Raw genomic sequence first — 19,757 nt, 5'->3', positions numbered from 1 at the left:
TTTTACAAAATGTTAGAAAATAGTTGGAAAAAAAAAAACATATTTCAATTGCTTGTTTTGTCCAAACAACTGTCCAAAACCTCAAGATATTTAGTTTGATATTGTACAAGAATAAGAAACCCATAAAATATTCACATTTTATAAGCTGAAACCAGTGTTTATTTGTTTATTAGTTTGTTGTTGGGGTTGTACATATTGGCTCCTGTGGATTTAGTTGGGGGGAAGTAAATGAGTACATTTATATTAAAATAAATGGGGATACTTCTGTGATGAAGAAGATGCTGGTTACCTGGGCCCATGTGATAAAACCTCTTAGTCATACTGAATCCTTTTGTGTAGATGCGTAAAGCGGAAGTGAGAGACTTCAGGGTCAATTGACGACAACAAATTCCAGGAACCTCACCTCGTGTCTTTTTTTTATAATGAAAAAAAGCATTTGCAAAAACACACAAGATGTATTATCAAATCATGGTCATGGTGCTGACCAACCACTCTTAGTCGAGCTGCACCTATGGGATTCATCGTCACAAAATCAGTCATTTATGCTCTGAAATTCAACATTGAGTTGCCTTGTTTCTTTCTTGGGATTTGTTCCAAATAAACCTTTTTAAATGAAGGATGTTTGCAGCAGCAGCAATATATCATAACTTTACATTAACGCAAGTTATGTTGAAAAAATTCGAAGAGCTTTTAAATCTGGTCTGAGTGAGACCTCCATTTTGTTCCCTATCATCTCAAACATTGACACTTCCACTGACAGAGACACACAACCAGCTGTTGACACAGTTTTAAATTAACTGCATTTTATTATTTTGGTCTGAAAGCATCTTTTAATACTTCTCATACAGCTTCGCCTTGAATGTGCATATTTAACAAATAATTAACAAAAACAATGAATTACTTAAAAATTAAACCAACTGTTGAGATTCAGCTTGAGCATAAACATGAGTTACAAAGGTGTTTTTTCAGGATTAACAAAATATTCACAGTTCACACCTAATTAATAAATTTCTGAGTTGAAAGGATCAAACACATTCCATTCAAGCCTAAAAATTTAAACCCCTGTTGAATCCTTAACATCAAATGAGTCTGAAAAATAAAATAAAATTTAAAACAATTAAAGAAGATGATTAAAAATGCTGTTTAGTTTCAGTCTTTTAGAAAGAGGCAACATGAGAGTGGAGTGCAGTTACTTTTGAAACGGAGACCACAGTAAACAGTACATGTATGTACAGTGACCATGCTGCAGTCAGTCACTACATTTTCTAAAAATGTAAACCTGTACTTTGCATTTATTTATGCTTTTATTAGACATGTACTGCATGTCTCTGTTTTTTTAAAATCCATCCTCTTGGTAAGAATATAATGCACTGGGTGAGTATATTTTAGAAAAGATATGGTTGTGACAAAAACATTACAGAGCTTTACTCAGAGGCACGACATAGTGAACGTAAAGTTGATTTCGATAAAAGATAAATAAGAAGACTAAGAGCAACAGTACATCAGTCTTGACACCACATTTGGACGAGTCGCTGCGGCTGTCTGTCTCCACATTTTTTTCCTGCAGCTGTTGACTTCAATCTCCTCTCTGCTGTTCTGTTAGGGCATTCAAAGATTCATGAAATACTAAGTCAGACACAGAAACAACAGACAAAGAAAGAAGAGAAACAATAATATGTGACATCTTTTATGCACGAAAAACAAACAAACCTTTTATCAAAGTGGGAATTCTTTAAACCGCTGTGTTTTTTGAGTCCGTGGATACTTCTTTATCTGCAAGAGCATCCTGGATAGGACACACAAAAAAAAAAAAAAAAACTAGTTATGACACAAAATAATGGTTAATACACAGAAAAGGCCTGCAGTGTTACCCCTCAGCTGTGTGATAATCAAATGACAAACCTTGTGAGGAAAGCTCAGGTCTTTATCGTCCGAGTTAAACCCAGAAACGTCACAGTTCTTCAGTCTGTTTGGTTTGGGAATGTTGAGGGTTGTCGGGCTGTCGTCCCCCTCCTCGATGTGCAGCGGGCCGTTGTCTGCTGCAGACAGCTGGAGCTCCAAGCTCTCCGAATCACAGGAGTTGTTCAGTTCAGAGCTACTCTCACTTGGTGCTTTATTATTAGATTCTGCAGGAGGTTCCTTTTCCTTCTCATCCTCAAGCTGACTGCTGTCTTCTTCAGCCTTTCCTGATGCCCCACCTGCAGCGTCCTCTCGTGCAGCAGAGCTTTGGATCTCGCTGTGGCTCGATGCATCCAGGTCCCTGGACTCGGACAGGGAGTTCTCCAGAGACGGTGACAGTGAGGAGACTCTGAGGGAGCCCTCTCTGGACAAGGTGCTGTGGCGATGTTTGTCCGGGGACCTGAAACTAAACCTCTGCGGTGGTCTAGGACTGTAGCTATTGTGAAACTCAGAGAAACTGGCTTTCCAGGCCTTCGGGGACAGCAGAGTTCGTCTCCTCAAGGAGCCATATCTGAAAAAATGTTGCAATAAGTCATTTCCATCCCCCAAAAAAGAGACATCAAAACACGAGATAAGCAGAACTCTGCCCAATGCTGTGGGGTTTTCAGCAACCGAGGCGTTATCAGGGAGGAATATATAGGTAATAAATACAGTAAATATTGCAGCTTTGGACCCACAGTGCATCTGTTTGGCCGTAAAACACAGTTAAATGCTTTCTGGAGCTGCAACAAACCTCCATTAACATCAATACTTGGGGAGCGGGCCGAGACGAGACTGTGGGGGTTCATTTACTGTGTTTTGTTAGCCATGAGGTTTGGTAAAGTTTCTGTTGCCATAAGTCGTTGTGACAAACTGTTCTTTTGAATTCCCAATTGACTTCAAACTTTAAAGCTGAAAGGAAAAGCTTACCGTTGCATTCCCGTCACGGAAAACGTTTTGTCTGGATGCTGAGCTTGCAGCTCCTTTATCACGTTCTGCAGATCCAAATTGAGCTAAACGAGGAAGTGGACTGTCAAAAAAAACTATTTCATAACGATGACTATGTCGCGCCAAGACAGAGTGAAACATACCGTGCTCATCTCCTTATAGAAGATGTCTCGTAAATTTGACATGGCTGAGAAGACAGCCACGTAGCATCCAATGCGGCTGAGGGACAAAAAACATTAACACATTATGTAAAACGCCTGTAAATTTACACAGATTACCGCAATGAAACGTTTTATAATACCAGACCTGTCATAGAGAACAGGAATCTCCGCTTTTAAATCAGTGTTGATCATTTCATAGACATTTTTGGCAGCATTCATCTCTTCCACTGCCTGCAGTCACAAAAACAGCTCATTTTAATGAGCATTTGTAAACAAATATAAGTGTTAAAAAAATACATATATATATGTTATTTTAATGACCTTGTTTATCTTGATATCATCCCTCTTCTTAGCGGTCTCCAGTGCCTCCAGGTGGTGAAGGGAAGAGTCGAAGTCGACCAGTTTTCTTCCCCTCTTGGCAACTTTCTCCTACAGATGATAAAAAATGTGCACATTACGTGTGTTTGAACTACATGTGTGTAGTTTGCTGAGTTGTGTGTGTGTGTTTGCTTTCGGGCCTTCTGTCTGTTCAGTCTATATGTGTGTTTTCACGTGTATCCTCTTCTCCTTACCCTGACATCTGGGAACTGGCCCACATAGGACTCCATGGCGCGTACGGCCTGGTCTAAAAGCTTCACCTCGTAGTCATTCCACAGGAGGTCCTCCCCCTTCAATAAAAGTCGCAACATACATGTTGCATTAATAATGTATAAAGAGAGGGGGAAATAAGAGGTTTTGCTCCCCTGGCGATGCGTGAACGCTGCAGCTTTTGCACTTAGAATTAAATGGTGCAGTGGTAGCAGTGAATCTGTCTTTTAGCCAACACTGACCTCTACGATGGCGCCCAAATCTTCCCCTCCGGCCCAGTCGAGTTCATAAACGTCCAACAGAGATTGGGAAAGACGTCTTGAAGCTTCACGCATGTCTGTAAAAAGCAGATTTGACTGTTTGAGACCTGCAGAGGGCACAAAACGACAATTTTGCAGCATCTATACAAGCAAAGAGCATTTTCACCTCTGACTGCGTGAATGTAGTTCCTCATGTCCTTGTGTATCCTGTTCCCATCAGTCTGCAAACAGAGAAGTGGTTTCCATGATGGCCAGTCTTCACATTTATTACTTCTACAGTGTTTGATTAACTGCCTGTAGTTAATAAATTGCTCAGTGTTTAAATACACAGGTAAACATGTCGAGACAGCAGTGGATAGCTTTGACCTGAGAGCACATTTTTACCTGCTGGTCATTAAACAGGTGCACACAGTGTTCGAATTGGTCATCTCTGGTCTCCACAGTCTTTCCCAGCCTCTGGAGTACCTGCAACAAAAAAAAAAAAGCAAAGAAAAAGATTTATCTCAAAGTAACAGTAAATAAATGGTGATATATTCTTTCTCTTGATATTTGGGAAACAAGAACTTTCAGACTATGTACCTTTTCTTTGCTTCTGCTCAGCTGTCTTTGGACTTTTTTAGCAAATTCCCCAGAGGTAGCTTTCGGACTTTTGCTTTCTGCCATGTTTTATCTTGTCTGTGTTGATTCCTGAGGTGAAACAGAGGAGAAAAAATACATTAATACACAGACCTGTAACACCACAATTGCTTCATGCTGTGCAGAATAGACGGATCAAATGCATTTTACCTGAAAGCAAATGTTAACAAATTTAAAATTGTTTTCTATTATTGTCCATCTGACCGCTAAAATGACTTCTGCATGTGGACAACAACGCCTGTAACCACCCAGTATTTCTTTGATTTTAAAACACTTAAACAATCACGTATATACAATATGTCCAAACTTTGTCTGCAGTTCATATTACTATAATCATTATTTTGATAGGAAGAGTAATTGAAGTAGTTGGAACATATACTTTACTTTCATTTTATGCACCTTCACACTGCTGCATTTCAGAGGGAAATATTTCAGCCTACTTTTGTCTCCACTGAATTTATTTGACAGCAATATTTTCCACGCAAAACACAAACTTATTGAAATATTTAAGCAACAACAACAACAACAGTCATTTCTCATCGTGCTTAGAAAGCGAGGAAATAGTTGGATAAATGTATTCTTTTAAAACTGTTTTAGAGTATAAATTTGATGCTTTATCAGTCTGCCTGTGTTGTGCTGATTTATTTTTGGGGGATGTTGTTTTCTTGACTCCAACTGTGTTCCCTTCTTTTAAAATTAAGTCTCCCCTTTAATAAAAAAAAAATAGATAATATCAGGAGTGCCTGCTTCTTGTGTCTCAGATAACTATGTTTGCCACAATATGACACACGGTTTCATATTTTACTGCTTCGTAAAATATAAAATTATTAAAATTGGCTCCAGACAGTAACATTAAAATGTCATTTAAACATATTGGAAAGTGTCCATTAGTGATCAAAATCTTTTCTTTTTTTTTTTTTTTTGGGGGGGGGGGGGGTATTTAAAACCATAACACTCACAGCAGAAGAACACTGAAATACTCATGTAAAGTACAAATCGACAAATTGAATAAATGTACTTAGTTTAACTGCACTTCAGCCTCTCAATGAGCAATGGACACGCCGATCCTCTCATCACTACAATACCCAGAGTTCCTCGCGGTAACCCACTTCCAGCAGGAGTCTGTCAGCCGTGAACTTTACCGGGTGTGTTTATATTTCTGAGGGTTGTTGGAGGAGTGGCTCCATGACAACCCTTCAGATTCCCCTGCTGCTCGCGGAGCTTCCGGACATGATCATGGGGAGCACACTGGCCAAGTGCGCGGTCACCGACCTGGGCATCCAGTGGGCCGGCTGGGCTCTGGCCGCGGCTTTCAAAACCGAGAAGTTTTATGATTTGGCAGGTAATGTGAAAACAGCCCTTCCTGAACGGTCATCTTTGGCCGCGTGTGCTGTTTGGTTTTGCAGCTTTGTTTTTTGTTTTTTTATTCTGCACAAATAATTTGCGAGAAGTCGACGCGATTAAAGCGAATCACATTTTGCGAGAAAATTAGTCATTCAGCCGCGTCAATAAGCCCTTTCTCTTTTTTTTTTTTTTTTTTTTTGAAGGCATGTTTTTGCACTGCACCCAGAAATTGAAAAGTCATCGTTATAAAACCAGTGTTATCTAAAACAGCTTAGTTGTGAAACAACTCAAGAGCTCCTCCTTCAGCTTATGAAGCAGCAGATACATCCAATCAGCGCCTGTCAGCAGGGGCGCAAACAGACATCCGGGCACCCTCAGAGAGGGGGCTTATTGTGGACTCCAGTCAAGAACATACACAGTCTACTGTGGTGTGCTGGTAAAGCAAATCACAATGTGTCTTTGTTGCAATATAATCTCACTTTAGCTAGTTTAAAACTAGTTTAATATAAATGACTTTTATCAACATTTGCAATGGTAGAATAATTTAACCAAAAACACTTGCTGTGCATCTTTTAGTTTAATTTTTTTTAATTAAATAGTGCTACAGCTGAAGCAATTTATCAATTAATGGCACGACAAGCAATGTTTTTTTGTTAGGTGGGTGTCTGCATTAAACCGAAAGAATTTAGACAGCTGAGGAGAAGAAAGCTGCTCGGGGAAACGAAGAGACAGGAGTCATGCAAGATGAGCAATTACATTATTTATAAATATATATATATATATTTTTTTTTTTGAATTATATTAAAAAATATATAAAAAATTATATATTTTATATAAATATTTATATATAATAATAAATAAATGAATATTTATATTATATTTTTATATAAAAATTATATAAATTATATAATTTATATATAAAATATAAATATTCATAAATAGATATATTTATAAATATATATATATACACACATATATATACATATATTTTTTTTATAACGATATATATATATATTTATGTATATATATATATACACTTTCAAAGTAAAACTATAAGGTTTTAAAGGTTTTTGAAAAGCAATGCTCTGCTAGAGGAACAGCTTTTTTACAGGTCAGCACTTCTGCAGTCGCTATACAGATATTTGTAAGTTAGTTCGGTGGCTGATTTTAGTTGTATTTGCTTTGCTCACTTTAGAGACATAAAACATTATTAGCTGGTTGACATCAAATTAATTATTTTTACAATTTTTATGTTCTTTTTCAAGTTTACATTTTCTGATTGTAGATTTCCATTGTGAAGATATTCTGCTTTTTTTTTTTTTTTTTTTTTTTTTTTTAATCTTATTTGATAATGAACTGAATAACTTTGTGTTTTATGAGGTCGGCGGGATCAAAGACGCACCAGCTTCATAACATTTTTAAACCTTCTTTGACTTTTTATTCAACAACGGATTATTCAGTTCAATCCAGAAAATAACTAGCAAATTGAATGATGATGAAAATCATTAGTTGCAGCCCTGGTGTCGTCACCTTTTACCTGTTTAGACATCTGTAACAACTTGTAAAAGAAATTTTAAGTGCACGACCAATGAGGAAGTTACAGATTTACAAATTAATTTAGTCTGTCGGCAATCTGACCCTCTAATCTGGAATACAGTCAGTTTCCAATCATTTGTCACGTGTAGAACAGCGTATCTTACCTGTCGACACCAATGGCAGAAGTTTTTTTTGTTTTTTTTTGTAACTTCACAAATGACACTTCTCCTTTCCTCGTCCTCTGGCGTATTTCCACTCCACTGTGTGCTCCTGTATATTTTTACCCTTGAACTTTGGAACCAATCGTCTGCAGTATCCTGGGTGAAAGATTTATTGGACACGCCTTAGACGGCAACAAGTAGAGCCCGCCGCCATGCCCACGTCCCAGCCACGCTGAGTCTGTAACTCTCTCACTCTCTCTCTCTCTCTCTCTGTTTGCAGGCTCTGGCACATTTATACTACTTGCACACCTGAGTTGTATCTGGGGTGGAGCTGGTCATATCCGTCAGAAGGTGCAGACGGGCCTGGTGACGACATGGGGACTCAGGTAACCGAGGCAGCATCAACCCCAAGTCTCGCACACACACCCCCCACACCCCCCCGACAATTTAATACAAACCAACCGAGGCGTGAAGAGTTTAGATCATCTCGCAGAGTTTTGTGTAATTTCAGTCACGGAGGATCCTTGGGAAGGTCAGAGGAGGAACTAATGCATGTGAGAATTAAGAGTCAGGCAAACTCGGGTTAATGAATAATGCCCCGGTTAACGAGATTGGATGTTAACCATGTTCCCTCTGCAGGCTGGGGACATTCCTCTTCATGCGGATCTTGAAGGACGGTCATGATCGGAGGTTCAACAAAGTCAGAGACAGCCCAGGGACTTTCTTTGTTTATTGGACTATTCAAGGTACTTGGAAGCAGCGCGAACGCCTCCATCACGTTACCGTAGTCCTTGACCAATTCAGCACCGAACTCGAGGGAGGATTTGCCCCACATAAATCACTGTCTAGTTTCCAGCTCTTTATATGCATTTATTCTATACATGAACCATTGGTTACAGTAAGTTAAATGCATTTATTTCATGGAAGGATTAAGGCAAGGTTAGTCGAAGATGATTTGTATTTTTCCTATCCCTCTCAGCCGTGTGGGTATTCATGACCCTGCTGCCCACCCTCATGCTGAACAGCGAGAAGCGAGAAGTGCCTCTGGGAACGAGGGACTACATCGGCTGGACAGTTTGGGGCCTTGGCTTCGCGACCGAGGCGATTGCTGACCAGCAGAAATGGCTTTTCAAGCGCGACCCAGATAATGCTGTAAGTTAAGAGACCTCGTGTCGCGCAACAATAAGCTTCATTTCGCTGAGCGTATTAACTGGACCGCAACATTTACTTGTGCACCTCCTGCAGGGGAAGTTCATCCAGAGTGGACTCTGGGCCTGCAGCAGGCATCCCAACTACTTCGGCGAGATCCTGCAGTGGTCAGGTCTGTGGCTCTCGGCCTCATCGGTGATGCAGGGTCCGCAGTACCTGAGCGTGGCGTCGCCTCTGTTCGTCTGGTTTATGTTGCGCTACGTCAGCGGCATCCCCATCCTGGAGCAGCAGGCCGTGAAGAATTGGGGATCCGAGCCGGCCTTTCAGGACTACGTCAGGAACACTCCTCTTCTCTGGCCGTGGCCTAAGTTTTGATGACACTTGTTTGAACATTTCACATTCTCATGAATTGCCTCACCCAAAGAAGCTACAAACATCCAAGGCTGTCGAGTGCTCTAAACAAAACTTTTTACTTTCGCAGCTATTCTGTAAAATAAAAGGAGTTTGTCACACCCGATTTTTGCAAAACTGACTTCAGTGCGAGATCCTTTTTGTGGCATCTCACGATTTACCGCAAACAAAAAGGTTTATTTTCATCTCCAAAACAGCCACCTCTATTTTCACCCTTCAATTTAAAAGTTAAACCTCCGCAATAAAGTTGTCTGTTGCGATTTTCAGTCATCGAGATGTTAGACTCATGAGTCCAGTTGTGAATGAGCCTTTAAAACTGGTGGCTTTAAAGGACAGTGAGGGAGTCAGAATACAAAAGCAGAGGAGGCTGTGTATACAGACACGTACAATGTTGTTACATCCCGTCCCAAACCGTTAAAGACCCATTCACATCTCAGTCCCACGTGACCTCAAACATTCAAGATGTAAACAAACATACACTGATCGATGCTCGTTTTGTCTCGTATCCATAACGGCATACATCTTCCAAGTTTCAAATCCACAAATCGGAATTATGATTGGAACCATAGATTTTTCCGAAAGCGCCAAAATATTTGATTTGAGCAGTGGCTGAAAACCAAATAAGGGTGTCTTGCATTAGCAAAAGACTATTCTTTAATGCAATAAAAATAAAATCAATGGCTGGAGAAATTCTTTCCCATGTCCACCTTCCTATTACATGAAAATGGCATCGATGTTTGCGACTCAGCTGAGTAGTAACCTTCAGAAAATTAAAAAGCATTTCACAGAAAGGACAGGAGACATTTTTCTGTAAATGTTAAAAACGGACTTTATAAGTTACATGAATTTTAGAGAGCGTATTACTGTAAAAAAAAAAAAAAAAAAGTGTGTGAATAGGTAATCAAATAATGCCTCAGTAACTGAACTGGCTAACAATACAAAGTAATTGCCTTTTGCACGGGATCGCTCATGAGCGACCTCCCACAGTACAAATATTACACAGCAATAAACACGGGAGGAGTTGAAATGAACCAAGAAAGCAAAGATCACAGCCTGTGACGACGTTCCTGCTGATGATCACTGGCAGCTTTGTTTCCTCTCTGAAGAGATCAATGACATTTACAAAAATAAATTCCACATCTGGCCAAGTTTGCTGATGATGAGTGCCGATAAGAAAGGTCTTCCTCGAGGTCTTATAACTACCGTTTGTAGCTTAAGTTTAAACGAAAAAGGCACGTACGATTAAAAACATCTACATCACAAATCACCTGGGAATAAAGACAGTCCAACTCAAATAGAAATCAGGTACAAAGATCAAAATAAAAAGATCACGTCACAAGCAGCCACACATTCAATTACAACCTACAATGAAATGCCATGGAATGCCATGAAATCAGTTCTTCAACCTCTGAGTGACACATGAGCTGAAAAACTCTTCAAACGAAATGATTACAATTAGAGAGCAGGTCACAATAAAGCGTACACAGTACATATTTTCATCTAGGGGCACACTTCTCAAAAATATACGGTACATTCTCGTGTTATCATCTGAAATTAGAATAACACGTTTAAGCATTTAGTAAAAGCAGCAACTCTAAATACACACTAGCATGCATAGATAGGAAAACCTACTGTTTGGTTAGAAAAAAAAAAAATTACCCTTTAACAAGCATGTAAAATCATCAAAATGCAACTCTTAGCACTGTGAAATATGATTTAAACTAAGCGGGGGGGGGGGGGGGGGGAACTAAAAGATGGATTCACAGCTCCTATCAAATGTTAAAGCATGAATGTGTTGCTTGTTATTGCATCTGAATAAAAGATTCAGGTGGAGCTGCTTCGGGTTATTTGAGGAGCGGCGATGCAAAGAACTTTCCTTGGCGAGAAAATCCGACTGCTGATTTGCTCTTGCTCCCAAATCTGCAACAAACAGAGCACGTAATGAGTTATTAATTAGGAGTCGTAGTCGGTAAAACAGAGTCAACGGAGGATAATGAGATATCACAGTCGATTAAGTTCTATGAAAGATGTTCAAAGGAGTTAGTGTTTTTGTGTAAATCTGGGAGAGAGGAAAAAGAAATAACACTTTCCAGCGTCCCTTAACTGTGAGATTGACGATAGGATCATTGTGTGTTTACCTGGGCGTCAGGGTGGACTTCATGCGCTGAGACAGGGAGCTGGAGGACGGCGTTTTATTGAACTGGTGCTCTGGAGTGGTCAGAGGTCCCAGGATGCTGGCTGCAACACCACAAACAATCAACATTACCACCTCAGCCTCCCGTGTGCCTACACTTGTACAATCACCGCGGCGGCGGCAACACGACAACAAAGAGACTTCCGTGAACCCGTACCTCTCTCAGGGGTGGCGTAGCAGTTTGCGTTCTCGATGATCAAATGCTCCAAGTTGGGCTGCTCCGTCTGCGCCATCACAAACTGGCCCCAGTAATCCGCCGGCAGAGACAGCAGACGCTCCACGACCTGAACAGACAAGAGATGAGGCTCATTTCAGCGTGTTGCCTCATCCTCCCTCCACCAGCGCGACGCCGGCTACAGTTGCCTCGAGCAAGACGCGGGGCAATTACTCAAACACAGTGCGTGGTGTTATGATAATTTTCTGGTGTGTAGTATTACATAGAAAAGAGAGTTTCGGAGGCCTTCAACTGCTGCGGGAGCTCAGTCTCGTAACTTGATTCTGATTGATCACAGGAATGCGTCTAAATTTGGACGGAATTGATTTTTGAGACTTACATTCGCAATCTTTAAGATTGGTTGGAAATCCAACTCTTCTAAATCTTTGCATTTCTCCAGCAAAATTGGATATTAGCTTATCACTAATATATATATATATATATATATATATAGTGTAGATGTTGTCTGATATATGCCAAAATGCAAACTTACTTTTACAGAAAATGATGCAGAAAAAAGACGTTTGGGATGAATTTGAAATTCTTCTATAGTTTTTTTTTTTTAAAATATATATATAATTATTACATTCCCAGTGAAGTTCACTATTTCAGTGCAGTGATGTTATTTTGAACAATAAAATGTAACATTAAACTGGTAAATATCCTCCCTTCATTACATAGCTTTGGCAAAAGTATTCGATAACCAAAACTCCTGATATACGGACATTCAAATCTTTGTACTTCCTCATATCGGCGTTGGCCAGTCTCTACAAAATTACATATTTTGTTGATGGCTGCAGCAAACAGACATTAAAAAGAGCCGACTGTATTTGTCACAAACATGTTAGGTTGGCTTTTTCTTGACCGTTGAAAAGTTTTAAATCTTGCAGGAAGAAAAGAAACCAGAAGGTGACACCCTGAACACCCTCTGACTTTTACATGAACTCCTTTGATCTTTTACTGTTCTCAGCATAACGTACAACTGCAGTTGCAAATAGCATGATGGAAAAAGTCTAATTATCGTCTGACTTCTATATTAAAATGTGAGTTAGTTTGCTTTAAAACGGACTCTACAGTTGCTCTTCTTTAGTGTTCCCGTTGGAAGTAGCTGCTCAACGAGTGTTTGCTGCCCACAGAGTTCTTGGATCGGTGCATACGAGAGACTTCAGGCCTACCTTCGGCTGCCGTTTGGTGTCCTGCAGGATTGTCATGGGTTCCGGGTTGAGAACTGCATGACCCACGATAGTCGGACCGAAAACTCGGGCCAAGTTACTGATGTTCATCCTCGTGTCCAAACTGTCGGCAACTCTGAAAGATTTGATAAGATTCGATTGTGTTTCTTTGAAGTCAAATACACACAATCTAAATGTATATTTCAAGTTAAAGAACTCATGACTGAATTTTTAAGAAAAAAAAAAATGTTCCTGCCAAAAATCTGGAAATTAGATTCAGTTAAGCTGCTCATAAAAATTCTTAGCACTTTTTTTTTCCTAAAGCAATTTAACCCAATTAAATTGAGAGGAACCAGCAACCGTCAGTTACACAGAGACCATGGAAATATCAGCGTATCCCCACACTGAATTTGTAGCAGAAATTTGCACGGCATCAAAGCTCAATGAGGTTTATTAGTATCATATTCAATGAGACAATAGCTGTCAACCTCTGGAGGTGAAGAACTAAGAAAGCCAGTGTGTCTCTGTTGGCCCGCGGCAGGTCGCCAATGGTTTGGTACATCAGAGCTATGCTGTTGTCGTCATCGGAAACCTCTGAAGGAGAACAAAGAAAACAGTTGTATCAGCGGAGAACAAGAAAGAGGGTGTCGGGTGGATTTATTAGCAACGTCAAAGGAAATGTACCCGACTCCAGCAACAAACAAATACAAAAAAAACAAATAACAGACAAAGATCAATCTTTCTCTCTTCTTTTTTTTTTTTTGGTTTCAGGCAACTTCCCACCAGAGGTTTCCATTACTCAGTGGAACAAATTGCAAAAAACACAGCAGAAGCACTTATGAAAGCTCCACTTAATGGTTGTTTGGATACATTTCTGCTCATTACACTGATGCAGTTATTTCAAGTTCCGCTATAAATTTGTTTTTACTAATGCGTACTAACTTTTGCGGTGGAGCCCTCCACATCCGACCAGTATCTCTCTCTCTCACACACACACACACACACACACACACACACACACACTTACCGGCTGCCTCCATGAAGGGACGGTTGAGGCGGAAGGTGAGAAGCGGCTCCTTGAGGTTCCTCAGGAAGTCCTTGAGGAGTCCAGTGATGGCGTTAATGTCGTCCACCTTGCTGAGCACGGGAACCGTTCTGTTGCGGAGAAACTTCTCCTTCAGCTCCTTCACTGTGCGATCGGATCCGGACAGACGGTACAGTCCAGCCTTAAAAAAATTTTTTTTTTTTAAAACACCACCCAATCATTTAGCATTTACTGCAGATTATAAATTGTCCGAAGGTGTGAATGTGAGCATGAATGGTTGTTCGTCTTTCTGTGTTGCCTTTTGCCCAGTTTCGGCTGGGGTAGATAAATGGGAGCCAAAATTTAAACATGCAAACAAAATTCCCTGGTTATCCAATGATCAAATCCCTTGACTTTCCCTGTCTGGAAAAGAGCTTTAAAAATTCGCTGAAGTTCTCTGAACTGTGGGAACCGTAGTGAAATTCGCATAAGAAGACCTCCTTTCATGGCTTCAGGGTTAAGATGCCTCCCTTAAAACCAACATCCCATTTTTTGAATGGAACCTTTGTTGGATCTCTCTCCCTTATTTCCTGTCATCTCTTTACCAATGGCATATTGTAAAAAGGCAGAAAAGGAGCAATCGCATTTTCCAGTTTCAGACTCTACAAGCAGCAAAAATGTGACATTTCTTTTCCAAAATATGACAAAGTAGTTTACGTTCTGTCAATTGACTTTGGTCAGAGAAGCTCGAATCACACTTTCACATCACTACGATGCAAACAACAAAATCTGAAGAGTCAATTTTGGTCCATTTTAGAGCCATAAAGATAAAGCACGACTAAAACAAAAGCAACAGCAGGCGGGACACATTTGTGTCAGATGGGAAAAAGCTAACATTTCATGATAACTGCAGAAAGATTTGCCATGAAGGAAAATGAGAAAGGAGCAAAAACATTAAACAGACGGAAGAGACAGCAGCTCAGTCATACCGCAATCAACAGATTTGGAGCCCCTCCACAGCCCAATTACGAATTTAATCTCCCAGGAACACATTGTAAAATCTTAGTTACAGCTCTCCCTCTTGGCTTAAGGGGAAGACAGTAAAAATATCTACTGGGATGGCGAGGCTTTGCTTTCCTTCACACTTCTGCAGAATATTAGGAGGGGAAAACTTTGCTCACCTCATGCAGGCCCCTCTGCTCAATCTCACTGATGCAGTGGACCACGAGTGAGGGGATCATGGGGGACGTGTCTGGGACGTAGTCTGCGAGCACGCCCTGGAAACAAATGGAAAATGAGGTCAAATGTGAGTAACTTTGACTGGGTATAAACACGTGCACGTGCCTGCTCGTCGACCGAGAAAGCCCCGAAAACATCCACATACCGCTCCGATTTTGACTGGCGTGCCTCCCAGGTTGGGGATGCACGGCAGAGGGCAGCGCTCTCGACATTCGAGGTGCGAGACCACCCTGCAGTCCCGGCACTTCAGTGAAATCTTGCCAAACTTGATCCTCTTCCCACAGGGCACGCAGGACTCCGGCTTAATGACCTATTAAATACAGGACGGGAGGCTGTAAAACTGTGTAAACACGCAGCTAAACGAGGACTCGCTCTTCATTAAATGCTCTTAATAAATACGGCTGCAAATGAGCGAGCAGCGCTTTCAATATGGTGCCAGAAAAGTCCAGAAAAGCCAAATAAATCGCCATGATTTAAGAGCAGATTGCAACAGCCTCATGGTATAACTGCCAAACGTGTGCTTTTCTATTAAATTAAGTCAATTCTGCTCTTTCACATAAATGTCCCTCTTACGGTTTTGGAGACGAACTCGTGAAGACGGACACCTCCTTTGCTCTGCGGAGTGCTGGGCTCCGCTGGCATCGCTGGCTCAGGGTTGCCAGGCTGCTTGAAGAGATCCTCAGACTTGACAGATTCAGAGTCCCACTCCATCGCAGCTGAGCAGCAGTAGTTGGAAAATGAGTTACTGTTTGTTATTTACCATCAATACTCCGCAGTTATGAGAAAACACACCGTCGAATCGCTACGTCTGCACTTTAAAGTTCAAGAAACAATCAAGGCAATCGCTTTTCATTGAATTGTGTTTCGGCGTTTGTTTTGCTTGAACCACAACAGAGACTTCGTTCTCATCTCGTTAGCGGAGTTACGGCCGATTATTTCACTTCTCTGAGAGAAACAAAGTTCGCTAAATGGGAGTCAACAGGATCGTTTGAGATGTTTATATTACCCTGAATTGATTAAGCCATGTCTGAAGACAATGTTTTTGTAAGGCTCACGGAATTAAATTGAAGGCGTTTAGCAACCACAGAGAATTCAGTTTCAGACCTGTTTCAAGGATGAGAGCCAAAGTAGGAAAATTATCATATCAGATTTATCATGTACTTCTCAACAGTATAAAATAATTATTCCTGATTGTGCACTCAAGTAAGCTAAAGAATAGATGAGTTAAACAGAGAGAAATGTGAGCATCTTAACTGGTGTAGTGAAGAGCGGTGGCGACTATAAGTCTGATGATGCCGACCATGACTCAAAAAAAAAAAAAAAAAAAAAAAAAAGGACTGAACAGCCTATAAAAGTGCACAACTCCCCTTTTAGTATACAACTTTATTCTTTTTTTTAATTTAAATATGAATATTGCCAGCAAGAGGACAGGCCCCTGTAAATTAAATTATTTTCAACATTTTCTGAAGTCTCTGTTTGAAACTAAAGTAAAGACTTTTAAAATGCCTGCAGATAAAGTACATATTGCACCATGAAAGAAATCTCACCCGTCTTTCTCCTGCTGCGGGTCCAGTAAGGAACGGACTCAATGGTAGAAACTGCCTCAACGGGTCCTCCGTTCGCAGGGACGGTCACTGTGGTCTTCGTCACAAGGGTCTCATTTCCCTTTCACGGTCAACAAAACCGATCAGGATAAGCACACGCAACCAAACAACGTCAACACCCAATACTGAGCCTGAAGACCTGGATGCAACCAAACCTCACCTCAACCAGAATAGCTGCCATATTTAAAATACTTTTATTTTACGTGGTTTTAGACAACGTAGAATAACTACACATCTTATAAGTGTTAACAAAATCCAGAATGAGACAGAAAAGAAAAGAAAAGTACCCTCTCTAAAGCTCTGCCTGTTGATCGAGACCTTTTGGAGGCCATCGGAGGACCATCGACATGATTTCTTGAGGAGCGCTGAAATCAAGACAGACGACATCACGGCTATTGAACACGTCCGGTGACACGAGAGACATTTTCCACTTCTTGAAGAAAAGAAGTGCGCGTGTACGCAACGTACCCTTTTTTTTAGTTTCTTCAGATGCCCAGGCCTCACCGTGGAGGAGTCCCAATCCTGTCGAGATGAAAGCACGTCAGAATCAGATTTTTAAATTAGAGGAGGTTATTTTTTTACGAATTCATTAGTGTTAATAATGAAGCTGGATGATTCAGAAAAGAGAAGTGCTTACAAGAGAGTCATCGGTTTTGTCATAGCTGATATCTGACAAGATGGAGGCAGACTCATCTATCGTCATCAGTCTGTCAGGGGCCACAGGAAACAAATGTTAAGTCAGTCAACGTTGTAGCCCTCTGTGGAGATAATTCATTTGCTCCACCCAAAATATTTTAGTAAGCAGTTTAATTTGGCATTTTGCCTGTTTAAAAAAAAAAAAATCAAAGTAGAAACACAGCCAACAGTTTAGAGTGACGCGAAAGAGGGTCAGAGTGGGTAATTCATGTGATAATGTTGAGTCAGATGTTCCCACGTGTACTAACACACTGGCCCAAAACAGGAAGTACATAATATAAGCGATACCATCTTGTATTTGCGCATTTCTTACCTTCGGCTGGTATTCAGGTTGGTTGCTGCCTGACAGTTCGTGTTCAGGAAGGCCAGAGCTGAGCGCTGTTCTGCACTCAGCTGGATGCTGTTAGAGGATCCCTCGCTGGTCAACAGGTCCCGGATCAACTGGATTTGACGGTCCTGTACAATAGAAATAAAAAGCAGAGCATGAGTAGAAGCTATGTGGAAAAAAAAACTCAAGTGGTCCAAAGCAACGTCCACGAGTAGTTTCACTTGGCACTGGAGAACGGTCTGACTGCATCCATATATCATTCTGCTAGAGGGGGAATAAATGCTTTGGTTCGTTTGTGTTCCTTTAACCAGTCACCGTCGTCTAGGGTGGTACTAAACTTCAGTACGTGGGGAGGCGAGCTCGACGTTAAAATGGTTAAATCTGGCAAAAGACCAAAAAAGAACCAAGCAGGCCTGCCTTATTAGCTCAGGGGTGGATGTTTCCCGTAACATTAAGGACTGTAAAAAAATTAAAAAAAAAAAAGGCAGGGGACATTCTACAATCTGGTGAATCGGGTTTATCGACAACAAACGAGAGTTGGAATTTTATTTAACATACCAATTTCTCGCAGTCGGCCTCAGCCTTCTGTCTGCGCCGGATCTCCACGTCCACTTGGTTGCGGGCGTGTTTGAGTTTGACCTCCAAGGCTCCCCTCTCCATCTCTTTTTTGGTGAGCATCTCTTTGCAGGAACCCAGGTCCTGCTCAGCGCTCAGCCACTTGCGACGGCAGTTGTCAAAGTTTTGTGCCATCTGAATGAAGTCTGGGAAAGAGGACGCAAACGCGATACATGAAGCTGCACGGGACGCTAAAACACACGATCAGTGAAGATTAAAATCAAGACCTTTGAGCTACTCACTGGGTTCAATGTTCTCGTTGAGATGGTAAACCTGTGTCCTCATGTTATCATACAAACTCTGGAGGTTCAGCACCGCGGTCTCCATGGTATCCTACAGTTCAAGACCCTCTGAAAAGAAAAAAAAAAAAAATCATACTGTAACTCAATTTAAGTCACAGGATTACAGCTGTTATGGCTCTAATACAGTGAACATTTCGTACTGGTGTATGGTTGCTTATTAACGCTTAAAGTTAAGACAAACGAGTTAAAATTGCTCAGCTGTAATTTTACATACGTGTTAAGTCTACTTTCTTTGTTTCGCTGCCTCGTGTAACACGGACGTAACGCGAACTTAAATGTACACAGTAAAACAACACGGCAGTTACGTTGGCGCTCACCTTAAGCTGCCAGCGTACACTTTTTTGTTTTATCTCACGTGTTGGCAAACAAGAGTTACTCACCTACCCGGAGAAATTTTCTGCAGGAAAGCTCTTCTGTGACGTTTGTTTAACACGGTGCCCTTTTTTTTTGTTTGTTTTCTTCCCCTATTTCTTTTTGGGGGGTGAGGGGGAGGTTTTAGCGACCAGCTTCTTTGCCCTTTGTCCACATCCTTCCGCGGCCACAACTACAGTGAGCGCATTGCATTTCAAATTTCGCCGCGAGCCAATGAGTGAAGAGCACCGCGCCGGTGTCAAGACGACGACAATAAATCACTTCCGGTTACCTGTTTTCAAAATAAAACCACGGTAACCGATGGACATTTTATACACATACGTATGACATATGTCTATTACTGTAACGGTCACTTGCCGCATAAGTGTTTAGACAAATAGACAAAAAAAAGAAAAAAAAAATCATGAAAAGGTAAATTGCAGTATTAAATGAACAAAAAGTGATTTTTCTTTTTTTTTTTCTTTTCTTTCTAGCGATTAAAGAAGCAAACAAATTAGTCCAGAACGAGAGAGACGGGATGAGAATAAAAACTTGACTTCCGGTCACATAGTGGACACAGTAGAGTCCATACAAGTAAAGGAATGTTTTATTCGTTGAGTAAATGGAAAAATAACGACTGTTATTAAACTGTAGAGTTTAACTGTAAAATGTCATAATGCTGCGGTTGTGAGGTAATGTGCTCTGCATCTGTAGCACCGAACATGTGCCAGAAAATATCGTTATTCCTTTAAGTGAGTGAGTTAAGGTCATTGGTCACGCTGCAGTTATAGTGCCCATTAACAGTCATATGACAAAGTATTTGACGTCGAGCCCAATAATGCCTCCCTAAAAGGATTTCCTCCTTAATTACAAAGAATCATTATGA

The 19,757-nt window shown here is 40.8% G+C and overlaps 3 protein-coding genes across 3 annotated transcripts; 1 reads left to right on the top strand and 2 right to left on the bottom strand.

The window, feature by feature from the left end:
* Nucleotides 1-1,539: 1,539 nt before the first annotated feature.
* On the bottom strand, nt 1,540-4,558 carry bin2a (bridging integrator 2a). The gene is made up of 12 exons (XM_069140283.1): nt 4,475-4,558; nt 4,280-4,360; nt 4,062-4,116; nt 3,878-3,972; nt 3,620-3,715; nt 3,369-3,476; nt 3,193-3,278; nt 3,030-3,105; nt 2,869-2,951; nt 1,903-2,470; nt 1,711-1,786; nt 1,540-1,596 (listed from the first exon to the last, which is right to left on the bottom strand). The coding sequence occupies exons 1-11, from the start codon at nt 4,556-4,558 to the stop codon at nt 1,733-1,735; spliced, it is 1,386 nt and encodes a 461-aa protein (XP_068996384.1). The 3' UTR covers nt 1,540-1,596; nt 1,711-1,732.
* Nucleotides 4,559-5,692: 1,134 nt separating this feature from the next.
* Nucleotides 5,693-9,238, top strand: LOC138193330 (uncharacterized). Its single transcript, XM_069141310.1, has 5 exons — nt 5,693-5,873; nt 7,853-7,958; nt 8,212-8,318; nt 8,552-8,724; nt 8,818-9,238. The coding sequence occupies exons 1-5, from the start codon at nt 5,717-5,719 to the stop codon at nt 9,094-9,096; spliced, it is 822 nt and encodes a 273-aa protein (XP_068997411.1). The 5' UTR covers nt 5,693-5,716; the 3' UTR covers nt 9,097-9,238.
* Nucleotides 9,239-9,948: 710 nt separating this feature from the next.
* racgap1 (Rac GTPase activating protein 1) lies at nt 9,949-19,050 on the bottom strand. The gene is made up of 17 exons (XM_069141309.1): nt 18,901-19,050; nt 18,461-18,568; nt 18,162-18,364; nt 17,589-17,731; nt 17,217-17,286; nt 17,048-17,101; nt 16,867-16,944; nt 16,523-16,640; nt 15,549-15,691; nt 15,121-15,285; nt 14,918-15,013; nt 13,740-13,938; nt 13,201-13,306; nt 12,716-12,848; nt 11,484-11,610; nt 11,271-11,370; nt 9,949-11,052 (listed from the first exon to the last, which is right to left on the bottom strand). The coding sequence occupies exons 2-17, from the start codon at nt 18,543-18,545 to the stop codon at nt 10,977-10,979; spliced, it is 1,896 nt and encodes a 631-aa protein (XP_068997410.1). The 5' UTR covers nt 18,546-18,568; nt 18,901-19,050; the 3' UTR covers nt 9,949-10,976.
* Nucleotides 19,051-19,757: the final 707 nt, after the last annotated feature.

This window comes from Embiotoca jacksoni, unplaced genomic scaffold (genome assembly GCF_022577435.1).
Source record: "Embiotoca jacksoni isolate LCO1_2020_lvr unplaced genomic scaffold, fEmbJac1.0.p SCAF_9, whole genome shotgun sequence".
In the NCBI taxonomy this organism is placed as follows: Eukaryota; Metazoa; Chordata; class Actinopteri; family Embiotocidae; genus Embiotoca; species Embiotoca jacksoni.
Note: the sequence above shows the minus strand (reverse complement) of the source record. Positions and strands in the feature narration are given on the sequence as shown.